This window comes from Ctenopharyngodon idella, chromosome 19 (assembly GCF_019924925.1).
Source record: "Ctenopharyngodon idella isolate HZGC_01 chromosome 19, HZGC01, whole genome shotgun sequence".
NCBI classification, from domain to species: domain Eukaryota; kingdom Metazoa; phylum Chordata; class Actinopteri; order Cypriniformes; family Xenocyprididae; genus Ctenopharyngodon; species Ctenopharyngodon idella.
Window position 1 is genome coordinate 8,814,316 of NC_067238.1, and position 15,522 is coordinate 8,829,837.

Sequence of the window (15,522 nt, forward strand, 5' to 3'; positions counted from 1 at the left end):
ACCTTTATATTGATGATTGTGTTCATGTGTTGCCGGTTTGGTTCTTTGCTTTCAGTCCAGAGAGCATGACGTTAGTCACATTATGCCATTCAACATCATCTAGTATATAACCCAATAACATCACTATAACATAATTGTGCACTATTAATATAATTTGTGCAGTTTCAAATTTAAGGACAGAAATAAAATGCATAATTTAGAAAATTTTAGCTTGACGCTGCTGTCAAATGCGGCATTGCATAGAATGTTTTTCTGTGAAAATATAATAAAAAGAATAAACTCAACAGTAACTTTTTTGTCCTCCTTTATTCATTTTAAAATATATAAAAGAGCCAGATTTTGAATATCCCTGTTTGAAATTGAAGGTATTCCAACCCCTTACACACGCATACACAAATAATTGCTCAAAAACACACAAAATAGAAAAATCGAAGAAAAACTGAAGGAAAAAGAGAGAGAGAGAAACCGCTTCTACTCACAAACACAAATCAAACCACTCTGCCAATAAAGAAAATAAACAAGAGGATCATTTGCTTGGGCTCGATATTACTTTTAATACTAATTCACTAATTAATTAGTCATTAGGCTGATGTAGTACTTGCCTTTTCTAAATTATAACTGCTATGAGGTAGACCAAAACTCACCAATTCTGTTTTCTTTTAATTAGTTCCACTTTGTTTTTACTTCGACTTCACTTCAAAGATGACCACTTCTATGTATATTTAAAATGTGACAAACAGAGTGCAAAAAATAAAAAGGAAAATCAAGTTGAAAACATAACTGCAATCCAACCTTATAAAGCCTTTACAAAAAGCTATCAGAAAGCATAATAATTTTTCTTTTTAGGCAAGTGCATAAATGTAAAATGCAAATGTAATTTGACAGTAATGTATTATAAAGGAACAGTTTAAGCAGAGTGATCCTGTTTGTCATGAATACACAATCACATTATTTTAACTGTGTATCTCAGTGGTGAGAGAAACATAAATCGTGGTGTGAAGGTAACTGCAAGTTACAACTAATGAAAGTTGTATTTTAGTAATGTTTGCAAATACAGTAGTCAACATTTGAAGTGGATCAAATAACTTTTTTTGATCCACTTCAAATGTTGACTGCTGTAGTTTAAATTGAATTAGGATAATTGCCTTGGGGTTCTTTGTGTTAATGGGATAAAAGTTCACCCAAAAATTTTAACTCACCCTCATGTCATTCCAAACCTACATGCCTTTCTTTTTTCTGTGGAACACAAAAGAAGAACGGCAGTGACAAACAACATTGGACTGACTTTCATTGGCATTTTTCAAAATATTTTCTTTTGTGTTCTGCAGAAAAAAAGAAAGCCATACAGATTTGGACCGACATGAGAGTGAGTAAATGACAGAATTGTTATTTTTGGGTGAACTATCCCTTGAAGCTTTATCCTGCAAGAAATAGCGAGGCACACTTTTTGACATGGTCCTCCAGTGACCATCTGCAAACATTCTTTACTTAATAACTTGCCTTTAAATTAACAGTTAAAGAAAAGCAATATGAAGTTTTATTTTTAAATGTGCTCTTTAGAAATAGTCTTTATACAAACTCTTACTATACACAACATCCAGTGTTTTCAGTACATTCTCTCCTGCAAGTGAACAAAGCTACTCCCAAGCTGTAAATGTGTAGTATTTTTTACAGTATTATTTTTGCCCTTCACTTGAGTTACGAATGGCTTTTAGGAACAAAGAAGAGCCAGAAATGCATCAAAACATCTCATCTCAAGGATAAAAACTCTCAGAAAACAAAAATATTTGTTTGTAAACACAAACATGCATGCACACACACACACTCTCAAAAAAAGTCTCTTAGGGTTTCTTGACCTTCTTTCTCTTCACTGTCTTACTACCGGTCATTGTCCTTGACGTTGTGTTTGCGCGAGGCTGAACCATCACCCGTCCATTAGCACTGCAGTGCAGTGTGTAATGCTCAGGGTTCAGAGGATGTCCATATTCATCACGGATGTGGCTCAACACAGTCCTTGAGAGCGCCTCAAAATGTTCTGCAGCAGCAGAAAGTGCCTTGGCTGTATGGGCTCTCTGGCGCAGGAGAGTATCCCGCTGTACCGTGAGGCCATCAACCTCACCCTGCAGGCCCAGGATCGCGTCCAACTTCCTCTTGCGGCAATTCTGCGCGGCAAGCTTGTTTTTGCCTCTTCTGCGCACGTCACGCAAGAGCATGACTTCTGATCCTGACAGATTCTGCCTATCCAGCAGTTCCAGGAAGTTTTCTACAGGCATGTTGACAATCTGACAGGCTGAAAATGGAAGACCCAATGCCTGCACCCGACGTTCATCACGACTCATCTCTTCAGGTTCAGACTCATCTTCGCTCATCACTTCCTGTTTGATAGTTGTGATCCAGCTAGATGACGTGGAATTTTGAGCCTGTGGGGCTGAGTAGGTATGATCATGCCAGATGTTGTCATGAAGGTTCACAGGTGACCAATCACGGTAAGCAGCTGCACAAGCACCACCTTTTGAAGAAAGAGATTCCACTTCACTGCTATAGCCTGTAGCTCCACCCTCATCCTCGCAAAATGAATCGGACGAAGTAGACGGGGATGCGGCGCTTCTAGAACTGCTCTCCAAAGAGAGGCCAGAGTCTGAATCCTCCAGCCATGGAGTGTCCATCTCACTTTGCATGCCATCCAGCATCTGAGGGTCGATCGTACCGAGATTACCCAGATCCAACATATTGATGTGCTCAAAAACAGCCTCATCTAGATAGCCTCCCATCTGCGAAGGGGAGGTTTCATTATGAGAGCTGTTTCCAGACAAACAATAGAGCGATGAAGGAAGTGCCCCTGCTAAGCTCTGAGAAGGGTCTGAGTGAGAAGAGTTTGTGGATTCCAAACGGAAGAGGGGTGCTCGGGAAGATGCCGGCCTGCAATTAGATGAATCTCCCCCAGTTACCATGGCATCTTGAAGGCTTACATCATAACTGATGGGATTAGGAAGGTCAGCTTCTAAATCTGACATGCGTTGAGGGACCATAGAGTCAAAATCCTGTAGACGGAATAGAAAAATATTGTCAATGTAAACATTTTCAAAATTCTTATTTAGTGCAAATGTGCACAACAAACAAGAATCAGAAAAGAGTTTAGTATTTAGATTGCCCATAGTTGGAAAAACAAATTGATTTGGTTTGGTATTGTTAGCTCTTTTTAAAGTACTGATCAGTGTCTACTGACAGCATTGGGTGCATAATGGAAATTTCCAATTAAAATAATTACAATTTTCAATAATCAAACTTACAGTAACTGTAACACACTTAGAAGTAAATATGATGAGTCATATTTTCTTTGGTAATCATTCCACCATAACTGATGTCGATATAGTTGTACTGAACCATAACATTCCTTTAATCTTGAATGGAGGACAAAGCATCCACACTTACATCAAATTCAGAGAGGAAGTCCTGCCACTGTGGAGGAAGCTCAAGCCCAGAAAGAGGTGGAGGAAGGGTACTACCCGACAAATCCTGGAAAGAGAAGCAGCAAAATAAATAAATAAATAAATAAATAAAACAACATTTAACATCTCACAACAACAGTTAATATGGAGTTGAATGACCAGAAACACAACCAAATGTAACTTTTCTCCTTCATTCAGACTGGTAAAATATTAACCAAATTACAGTTATGTAACTACGCAATCACTATGTAATTTTTGGCCCTCTAGCGGTTAAAACTGCATGCATTTGGTTATCCTACTGCTCATTAAACATTCACTACTAGGCTTAAGAGATATAACTTCTTTAGAGAGATAGGATCTCAAGCTGACTAGCTGAAGACATTACTGTAGCTATACCCATTAAAAGTCAGTACTTCCTTGAAAATAAATTCTTTCATAGCACTACAATAACCATAATGAAATGACCCTTTACAATGGTTCAGTGAACTCTGTTAGAGAGCTACATATTGGCAGTTTATCTGTTTAATAAAATACCTTACTCACCTGTTGAATAATAAAAATGCCATCCCCACGTCAATTTTACAACATTTCAAATCCCTCAATTCTCACCATCTCCAAAAAGCCAAGCCAATTTTGAATTGTTTTATTACGAGCGCTGTCAAGTTCTCTTTATGCCAGCAGACTCCCCTCTGTTTTGTGTTTTTTTGAATGTGTGATTCCCCAGAGGTTCAAGATTTAGCAGCTCCATGTCAAACTTTCTTGCTCATTGTGACAACTAACCTATGCCACTCCCACACCACACAAGAGTCAAGGTAGCCGGAGCAACTTTTCTCTATTTACAGATATGACGAGATACGCACGAGCGAATGACGTATGTATGCAATTTTCCCATGAAAACCATTCCGTCAGGTCTAAAATATAAACACTTATAATAGGCTTGCCATAGTGAGTCAAGACAAAAACACGTTTCGGAATAAGGACTTATGTATTGACTTATTTAAATTTTGTTAATTTTGAAAAGAAAAAAAAATTACATAGTGTACCTTTAAAGGGTACCCAAAAATGAAAATTCTGTCATTAATTACTCACCCTCATGTCGTTCCACACCCGTCAGACCTTTGTTCATCTTTGGAACACAAATTAAGATATTTTTTCATGAAATCCGAGAGGTATATGACTCATCCATAGACAGCAATATAATCAGGTCCAGAAAGGTACTAAAGACATCGTTAAAACCGTCCACATGACTGCAGTGGTTCAAATTTGTCATTGTCCTTACGCAGGTGACACAGTAAGCACAGTGAAGGCTTCCGTGTTTACGTCCGAATGCCGACTCAGTATTGGCCAAAGCTGCACACGTGAGCAGTACGACGCATACGTGTAATACTGACGCAGGAACCGGCCAATAAAGATTTGCCGTTCTGATGTAGAACCTGTAAGCGCTGGACGTAAACAATGTATGAGAATGACACAGAAGAGAAGAGATTGTTGAATAAAGTCGTTATTTTTGTTTTGTTTTTGCGCACAAAAAGTATTCTCGTCGCTTCATTAAATTAAGGTTGAACCACTGCAGTCATGTGGACGGTTTTAACGATGTCTTTAGTACCTTTCTGGACCTTGAAAGTGTTGATTATATTGCTGTCTTTGCACAAGTCATATACCTCTCAGATTTCATCAAAAATATCTTAATTTGTGTTCTGAAGATTAACGAAGGTCTTATAGGTGTGGAACGACATGAGGGTGAGTAATTAATGACAGAATTTTCATTTTTGGGTAAACTAACACTTTAAGTTTTACATCGAACCTGATAGACACACCGTTCCTGTTAGACAGGTAGTAAAGTTATTGCTTGTTTACCTCCTGCTCTAACGCTGAGCTTTGAGTCAGCTGGTTCAGCAAAGCAGGGCTGGTTTCTTCCTGCCCTCTTTCGTCTTTCACATCCGCCTCCTCATTCTCTTGGTTCAGTAAAGTTTCCTGGAGAGAAAGAAATTGTGATGTCAAAATAAAGGCTTAAAATGTTTTGCTTTAAATATTTGTTTATGAAAATTTGTTTATAAAAACAGTGCACTCAAGAGTAATTCCAAGAAAGTAAAGAAATACTCCATAAACTATGGTGCACCTGTTTAAGACAAATGTATCCTTAGTACTCTGCTACTTGTTCAATAGATTAACTTTATGAATTTTTACTTGCACCTGTGGTAGTTAAAGAAAAGGAAGAAATATTTGCATAACATGCACGGTTTGAAAGGTGGCTCTAAGGATAACACATGACAACGGATTTCAAAAACTAGGTTGAGCTCTGTCAAGACATGATCAAGTAAGAGCGAACATTTCAGAAAGAGCAGGTTTGGGCTGGACCAAAGGGTAATTTACCACTCTTCTCTCAGACAAAACTACTCTCTTGTTACAAAACAAACGATTTGTCCAGTAAAAACATAAAAAAATTGAAGGGAATTACCTTAAGTATTTATTTTATAACACGTGAACTTTGATGAATTGTTTTGACATAACTTACTTGACGTTTAAAACCTATGGTTTAAATTCAAAGTTTGCCTGACGCACGTGACCGACACCTGTACATCTAGTTGTCATGGTAACTGACATTTAAACTAACAAGTGAACAGGTAAGTTACCTCGTAAACACGACTTATTTCCTCACAAAAACTTGCATTAAATTTGCTGATAAAAAAAAACAAAAATACACATAAAACCATAGCCTAAAGATTGGCACAGATCAATTAAAAAAGGTCGATCTAATTTGGCCATATATTTAACATTTAATTAATCTGTAACATTAAACTGGTTTATGGATGGATCACTTCCATTGTTTCGCTTTCGCCTTTAGTTGCTCACGAGTGCCATGAAGCTAACTGGCTAACTAAATACAAAATACAAACAAACAAATGCTTAAAGCAGTTCACATGTGGCTACCGTGTGCCCTATGAGAAGAAAACAACATAATATAACTGTTAAGTATGGAAAGTGTGTAATAAGGCACTGCATTGTTACCTCTTTGGAAAGTTCGCCAGCTGCACAGCAAGGCCTTGAAACATTGCAGTCCTGAGATACTGACAGTCCGAAGCCCTCTCCAGTCCTGTGATCATCCTCTTCCAGGTGATTTTCGGTATTTACGTCCCCGTTATCAAGGTCCCCTGACAGGTCGAGTGGCTCACTGACATCAGAACCATCATCAGGCACCAGGTGCACCAGCCATGCGCTGACACGCGTGGGGAAGCGGGCCGGGGATCCGAGCGCACGCACTTCATTCAGCAGCCTGCGGCTGGTGAAAAAATAGTCTAGCTCGGGACATTTTGGGTGCACTTGATGGCCCGCTGCGGTGTCCCGATAGTGGTGAAACGGGGTTTGTATGAAAGCCGAGCTCGGCCCTCCGTCCGTCTCTATCAACGGCGAGAAGTAGCCGCTCAAATAAGTGTCGACATCCACGCGAACACCTATCAAACTAAGCAGAATCGTAAACTGAATGAGTCCCTCGGTGAAATATTTCTTCATATGATGCATGTTCCAAAACAAATATTTCAACCTCGGGAGGCCTGAACGAGAACAAAGATCGCCCGTTTGCAGTTAAACAAAGACAAAATCCCAAACAAAAGAGCACGCGTTGACTACTCTCTGTGTCAGACAAAGAGCAGCCCCGACCGGCGAAACTGTTCGCTGCACTTACACACTACCGGCTTTTCATTATTTCCTGGCCTATAACATCATAATGCGGAGATGCAGTTCCTTCCTCTAATAACGTTATAGGAAAACACAACGAGTCATTCTTATCTGATATATTCTGTAGCGAAAGACAAAACATGAAACTTTTTATCTTATTAAAAGAACAATAAAACTCCTCGGTAGTCCTGAATCGAGCCTCTCATCCGAGGAGTGGAACAACTGCTCAAATTTGCATAATTCATAAAATCCCACTCACGTGCGACAGAATTACCTTCGTAACAAGCTCTGATTGGGCCATTTCTGTTGTCGTTCATTTAAAGAGCCAATCACAAGCAAGCATGCTTTCGTCGCTTCCTTTAGCCCTTCCGCTCTTGGATAAACTGGGGAGTTTTATCCATTATTGATCCAAATAATATATATGTTCTTCCATTAAGAACGAAAAACTAGTGTTGTGTGTAGATCTGTCAAAATATACCTCTTCTGTGTGACCTATTAAACCGGTGCACTGCACTCTTCTAATACTTTCAACGGTAGATATCATTGCTGACGCTGTTATGTTAACTGTCCATGAACCACAGACACGATGGAACAACGAATGTTGATTCATTATCACACTTACAGGGCGTAATATGGTTCTATCTATCTGTCTGTCTGTCTGTCTATCTGACTATCTATCTATCTGTCTATCTGTCTGTCTCTATCTGTTTGTTTGTCTGTCTGCCTGTATCTATCTATCTATCTATCTATCTATCTGACTATCTGTCTGTCTGTCTATCTGCCTGACTATCTATCTATCAATCATCTATCTATCTATCTATCTATCTGACTATCTGTCTGTCTGTCTATCTATCTATCTATCTGTCTGTCTGTCTGTCTATCTGACTATCTATCTATCTGTCTGTCTGTATTTATCTGTCTGTCTGTCTGTCTGCCTATCTATCTCGATCTATCTGTCTGTCTATCTATCTATGTTTGTTTGTCTGTCTGTCTGCCTCTATCTATCTATCTATCTATCTATCTATCTATCTGACTATCTATCTATCTATCTATTTATCTGTCTGTCTGTCTATCTGACTATCTATCTATCTATCTATCTGTCTGTCTGTCTATCTATCTATCTATCTATCTGTCTAACTCTATCTATCTATCTATCTATCTGACTATCTGTCTGTCTATCTGTCTGTCTATCTGCCTGATTATCTATCTATCTATCTATCTATCTATCTATCTATCTATCTGTCTGTCTGTCTATCTATCTATCTATCTATCTATCTATCTATCTATCTATCTATCTATCTATCTCTCTGTCTGTATTTATCTGTCTGTCTGTCTGTCTGCCTATCTATCTCTATCTGTCTGTCTGTCTATCTATCTATCTATCTATGTTTGTTTGTCTGTCTGTCTGCCTCTATCTATCTATCTGACTATCTATCTATCTATTTATCTGTCTGTCTGTCTATCTGACTGTCTATCTATCTGTCTGTCTATCTATCTATCTATCTGTCTGTCTGTCTGTCTGTCTGTCTATCTGTTTGTCTGTTTGTCTGTCTGTCTGCCTCTATCTATCTATCTATCTATCTATCTATCTGTCTGTCTGACTATCTATCTATCTATCTGTCTATCTATCTATCTATCTATCTATCTATCTATCTGTCTGTCTGTCTGTCTGTCTATCTGACTAGATTCAAGATTCAAATAGCTTTATTGGCATGGTAAAAGAAATCTTTACATTGCCAAAGCATTAATAACACTGTACAATAAAAATAAATAAATATATGTAATAATGATGAAGAAAAGAAAATAAGAGAAAAAAAATCTAGCAATAAAATAGAAATAAAAAAAAAAATTGCAATAAAAATGTTCAATCTTATAATATTTATAGAAGTGTCTCTAGGCATATAGTGAGTGTGTTGGTAGTTCTGTCCCGCTGGAGTCTCTTTCGTCGTGACAGGACCTCACATACCTGGCGGCCAGGTTTGAGCTTGCTGGGCTTTCTCCTAGCAGGTATGGGAGTTTGTCCATATTTGGTTTCTGTTGGTTTTCTGTTTGTGGTGAGTTGTGAAATGGGGATAGAAAGTGTCCCTAATTTGTGCATATTTAGGGCAGGATGTCAGAAAGTGTAGTTCTGTTTCCACTTCATTCTCTGTGCAGTGGGGACACAGCCGGTCTTCCTTTGGTAGCCAGGTCTGTCTGTGTCTGCCTGTCTCTATGGTGAGATTGTGTTCACTGAGTCTGTACATGCTCAGGACTTTTCTCAGTTTAGGGTCGCTCACTGTACTCAGGTATCCTGCCAATTCATATTCTCTATTTAGGGCCCAATAGCATTCCAATTTACTTTGTAGGGCTGTTGCGTCTGTCCAATGTTTTAGGTATTTTTCTTTTTGTGTTTTTATTATTTGGTTTGGTCTGGCTAAGTTTTTATTTTCGGTCAGACATGTTTTGGTTTGTGTAGTCAGCTCTAAGACCAATTGGCCGAGGGCGTTTCTTCCTGGTGTCAGCTCTTGGTAGTTCAGGGCTTTGTGATGGAGGGTCTGTTTATCACTATTTTTTAGGTGGGTATGGAATTTAATGGCCCTTTTTTGAATTGTGATTATAAGTGGGTAAAATCCTAATTCTGCTCTGCAGGCGTTATTTGGGGTTTTGCGCTGTACTCGTAGCAAAACTTTGCATAGTTCAGTCTGCAGAGTCTCTATTGGGTGTTTGTCCCATTTAGTGAACTCTTGGTTTGTGAGTGGGCCCCAGACTTCACACCCGTAGAGCGCGATGGGTTCTATTACTGATTTGATTATTTTTATCCAGATTCTGACTGGGATGTCAATTTTGATATTTCTCTTAATAGCGTAAAAAGCTCTCCGTGCCTTGTCTCTCAGGTCGTTCACAGCTTTGTTAAAATTCCCTGTGTTGCTAATATTTATGCCAAGGTAAGTGTAGTTCTGCGTGTGCTCAAGGAGCATGTTGTCTAATTTAAAACTATGATGTTGGTCTTGTCGGCTGGGTCTTTTTCGGAAAATCATTATTTTTGTCTTTTTGGGGTTAACTGACAGGGCCCATGACTGACAGAAGCTGTGCAGGAGGTCTAGATGCTGCTGTAGACCCTCTTTAGTGGGAGACAGCAGCACCAGATCATCAGCAAACAGGAGGCATTTGACTTCAGTATCTAGTAAAGTAAGACCAGGTGCTGCAGACTGATCCAGAGCCCTTGCTAACTCGTTTATGTATATATTGAACAGTGCAGGACTTAAGCTACAGCCCTGTCTCACTCCACGACACTGAGGGAGGAATTCTGTGTGTTTGTTACCAATTTTAACAGCAAATTTGTTGTTTGTGTACATTGATTTGATGATGTCGTATGTTTTTCCTCCGATGCCACACTGGATTAATTGAAGAAAAAGACCTTCATGCCAAATGGAGTCGAAAGCTTTTTTGAAGTCAACAAAGCATGAGAAAATTTTGCTTTTGTTTTGGTTGATTTGCTTATCGATTAAGGTATGGAGAGTGTATATATGGTCTGATGTGCGATATTTTGGTTGGAAGCCAATTTGACACTTGCTCAGGACATTTCTGTCTCTGAGAAAATGGGTTAGTCTGCTGTTTAGGATGTTGCAGAAAAGTTTACCTAGGTTGCTGTTTACACATATGCCACGGTAGTTATTAGGGTCAAATCTGTCTCCGTTTTTATGGATTGGGGTAATTAGGCCTTTGTTTCAAATGTTGGGGAATATACCTGAACTAAGGATGATATTGAAGAGCTTGAGGATGGCTAATTTGAATTTGTGGTCTGTATATTTTATCATTTCATTTAGGATGCCATCAACACCACAGGCTTTTGGGGTTTTCAGGGTTTGTATTTTGTCTAATAGTTCAGCTAGTGTAATTGGAGAGTCTAAGGGGTTTTGGTAGTCTTTGATGGTTGACTCTAAAACCCTTAGTTTTTCGTACATTGCATTTTGTTCCCGATTGTTGACTATATTACTAAAAAGGTTGGAGAAGTGGTTTATCCAAACATCTCCATTCTGGATGGCTAGTTCTTGATGGTAAGATTTGTTTAGTGTGTTCCAATGTTTCCAAAAGTGGTTGGATTCAAAGGATTCTTCAATTTCTATGAGTTGACTTTTTGTGTTTTGTTCTTTTTTCTTTCTTAAAGTATTCCTATATTGTTTAAGTTTTTCATGATAGAGATGACGGATGTTCTCATTGTCAGCATCTCTATGTTTCTGGTTTGATAGGATTCTTACTTCTTTCCTAAGTATTTTGCAGTCATTGTCAAACCATTTCTTAGTGGCATGTGGTCTTTTTGCTTTTCTTTTTGTGGTTTTTAAGTGTGATAATGTTGCTGAGACCTCAAATATTCTGTTCAGCTTGTCTACTGCTAGGTTTGTACCTTCACTGTTATGCAGGAAAGGAGTGGCAAGGAATTGATCTAATAGGACTTGAATTTTTGGTTGACTAATTGTACTTGGATATGTATCTTTACTGTTTTGTTTCCATTTATATGTGTTTCTAAGTGAGTGGAGCTGGGTTTGTTTAGATGCTTCTTGGTTGGGCATTGCTCTGGTTAAGTAGAGGGTTATTTTACTGTGGTCTGATAGTGGGTTTAGTCGGCTGACTGTGAACGCTCTGAGGGAGTTTGGGTTAAGGTCTGTAAGAAAATAGTCGACTGTACTGCTACCAAATGGTGAGCTGTAGGTGTATCTACCGTAGGAATCTCCTCTTAGTCTGCCATTGACTATGTACATACCTAGTGTGCGACACAGATAAAGAAGATGTGTTCTGCTTTTGTTTGTTGTTTTATCATAGTTGTGTCTTCGTGTGTGTATAGGTGGGGGGAGGACGTCACCTCCAGGCAGGTGTTTGTCCCCCTGAGAGTTAAGTGTGTCCAGTTCTTCACCTGTTCTGGCATTAGGTCTCCACAGACCAGTACGCTTCCCTGTGACTGGTAGTAATTAATGTCTACTTCAAGAATGGAGAAACTATCTTCATTAAAATACGGAGACTCTGCTGGAGGGATATAAGTGGCACATAGGAAGATGTTTTTCTCTGTTGCGGTGACTGTCCTATTAATTTCTAACCATGTATAGAATTGTCCTGTTTTAGCTACTTTGATGGCATGGGCAAGATTTGATCTGTACCAAATAAACATGCCTCCTGAGTCTCTTCCTTGTGTAACTCCAGGCAGTTTAATGGATGGGATGATGAATTCTCTGTAGTCTTTGGGGCAGCCGGTGGGTCCATCTCTGCCCCATGTCTCCTGCAGGATGATGATGTCTGAATTTTTTATTTCTGAGTTGAAATCTGTGTTCCTGCTTTTGAGGCCAAAGGTAGATGATCTCAGGCCTTGAATATTCCAACATGATATTATAAATGCGTTGCTGTCCATAGGGTCTTAGTTTTGTTGATAAGTTTTGACCTATGATAGTAGGTGTGAGCAGATGAGGTTGAGCATCTGACGGATGTCTCTTAGCTCTGTTGTTGTGGCTTGCACTGGTCCTGTTGTTGGTTTTCTGCTCACTATCTGAGCATAGCTGTGGCTGCCAGGGGCCTGCTGTGTATGAAGGGGGTAGGGGGTAGGTAGGAGAGGCTTTGGTCTGGCCTGATTCACTGAATGTGAGGATGTGAGGGCTGGGAGAAGATGCTCAGGTGTTGGCTGGGATGGTCTCAGCATGTGAGAGTGCTGTTGTCGTGACAGAAGTCTTCTGGATGTTCTCTCTGGGGGTACACTGTGCTTTCTTACAGGTCTGGGTGGAGGTTGTTGGACTCTGTTGCTCCTGGGGGTGCTGTTGCAGTTCTGATTCAGGGCCACATCTTTTAGGGTCTTGGCGAAGACAGGAACAGCTGTTTTGTACAGATGGACATGGTCGTAGAGGCATGTGAAGTCCAGGGTGGGGTGGTGTGCCAGGTGCACATTGGGTTTAAGTGCACAGGCACGGGAGAGGTTGGCGTTCACCCGCTGGATAGTGTCAGGGTGGAAGTCTTTTCGGGGCAGCAGTGTAGAGATGGTAATTTTAGCATGTGGGAAGGTGGTTGAGGCCTTTTCAATCACTGTTTGTAGTGATGTAGCCACCCTCTCCTGTTGGGCTCTCAGGTCGTTTGTGCCGGTGTGGATTATTATATGGTTTGGGGATCCCAGTTTGTCCACACTTAGCGATTTGAGTGCACTCTGAGTGTTCGGACACCAGAGTTTGGCCACTCTGTGTTTGGGAAAGAGCTTCTTTTCATCAATAAATTTCCCATTTGAATCAATTAAAAGAGCAACCTCTGGTTTTAGCGTTACTTCTGTTGGTGTGGAGAGGTCGTCTGAGTGTGATGTGAGGGAAGTGTCTGATGGGAGAGGAGGATACTGGCTGTGCTGAATCTCTGTTGTTTGGGAGCTGTGATCAGGGTGAGGGGTGTCCTGCTTCACCGGTTCCTCTGATGAGCTGAACTCGCTGTGCTGTGCTCCTCTGTCCTGCTTCAGTTCTCTTATTTCCATCTTCATTGCTGTTAGTTGTGCCCTGTGTATCTCAGTCTTATGTAAGAACAGTGTTTCCAGTGTCTCCAGCTGGGCCCTTAGCCCCTCTCTCTCCTGCTGGAGTTCCTTCACTTCAGTCTGCAGTGTAGACAGCTCTCTCCTGAGGCTGTCCTTTTCTCTGTGCTTGGCTGTGGGGCTGTTGCTGGTCTGGTCTGTTGTCTGAACTTTTTGCAAGGAAAAGATCATCTCCTTGAGCTGTACCATTTCCCCCTCTAGCTCTGTGAACCTCTCCCTCATGTCAGTGCAATAGCAGTGTGAATGGGGGTCTTTGGTCTGGTTTATGCTCGAAGGGTCTCTCTGTTCTGTCTGATCCTCATCTGTGTGGATGGTGTGGGAGACTGACTCCTCAGGAGTGATTAGTTGGTCGCTGGTAATGGTCTCTTTCTGTGCTCTGTCTTTGATGCAGAGGAAGTCTTGTTCGAAGAGCCCATTGATGCTCTTTACCACCACTATACCCGTTGTTTTGTAGATATTAACGTTGGTAGTAGTTGTGTCTTCCTCGTTTCTTATTTTTAGCTGGAAACCCCCACAGATGCCTTTTCTTTCAGCAGAGGGGTAATGTGTAATGATGGCCTTGTGCCATGCATAGGGCTTGTTGGTGTAGAATATCAGGTTACTTATGCTGCCATCTTTATGTAGGTCTGCAAAAAGTGTTTCTGGGTTGTCAGTCAGTCTTTTGTTTTTGTAGACTTTACGTGCTGTTTCATTTGTGACATCTTTGGGATAGTGCAGTGCGATGACCTCCACATATGGGGGTTGTTTAGGCCTAACGCTCTGGTTGGAGGCTTCAGAACTCTTCTGAGGGCAGAAGGGGCGGGGCCAAGATGATGTACTGGCCATAGTTGATTTAGAATGTAAACAGAATCAACTGAAATAACTGCCAGTTTTTTGTTTATTTTCTCTCAGTGAAGATAATAATAATAAAAAATAATAAATAAGCCAAAATATGACTTTTCACTGATTTTGTGAAGATGAAAAAAGAAAAAAAAGAAAGAAAGAAATTCCTTTCTCCAAAATTCCTGTTGTGTCCAAAATGTTTTTCTGTGCTGTTCTTTCAAGCAAATATCCAATGAGAGAGAAATAGCACTGTCTTTTCAAATGTCTTTACCTCTCTTTTCCTGTAAGTTTTCTTCTTAGTTGTTGTTGTTTATTTTGCTTGATGTTATCCTTTCAAACATGAATATCCTCTTCTGCAGAGGGTTGTCCTGTGATTATCTCCTCTTGAATTTTCCTCAGATTCAGGTGACAGTGTCAAAAAAAAACTGTCCTAATTCAACAAAAGCTTTGTCTAGATGTTGTCTAGATGATGTTTTATGTTGAATCTTCTATTTTCTCTAGGTTATTGGCAAAATATTCTCATTTTCTCGCAATTTATCTGGAGATCAACTCAAGTGTGACCATCTCTCATGGAACTCTCTCTCTCTCTATCTATCTGACTATTTATCTATCTAGCTATATATCTCTCTATCTATTTATCTGTCTGTCTGTCTATCTATTTCTCTGTCTGTCTATCTATCTATCTGTCTATCTGACTGTCTATCTATCTGTCTATCTATCTATCTATCTATCTATCTGTTTGTTTGTTTGTCTGTCTGTCTGTCTGTCTGCCTCTATCTATCTGACTATCTATCTATCTATCTGACTATCTATCTATCTATCTATCTATCTGACTATCTATCTATCTACCTATCTGACTATCTGTCTGTCTATCTGTCTGTCTGTCTGTCTGTCTGTCTGACTATCTGTCTGTCTATCTATCTATCTATCTATCTATCTATCTATCTATCTATCTGTCTGTCTGTCTGTCTGTCTATCTATCTGACTATCTGTCTGTCGGTCTGTTTACCTATCTATTTATCTGTCTGTCTGTCTGTCTATTTATCTATC

The 15,522-nt window shown here is 39.8% G+C and overlaps 1 protein-coding gene across 1 annotated transcript; it reads right to left on the bottom strand.

The window, feature by feature from the left end:
* Nucleotides 1-287: 287 nt before the first annotated feature.
* Nucleotides 288-7,366, bottom strand: nfe2l3 (nfe2 like bZIP transcription factor 3). Its single transcript, XM_051873091.1, has 4 exons — nt 6,459-7,366; nt 5,307-5,423; nt 3,433-3,516; nt 288-3,041 (listed from the first exon to the last, which is right to left on the bottom strand). Exons 1-4 carry the CDS (start codon nt 6,966-6,968, stop codon nt 1,842-1,844), a joined length of 1,911 nt encoding a protein of 636 aa, XP_051729051.1. The 5' UTR covers nt 6,969-7,366; the 3' UTR covers nt 288-1,841.
* Between the last annotated feature and the right edge of the window lie 8,156 nt (nt 7,367-15,522).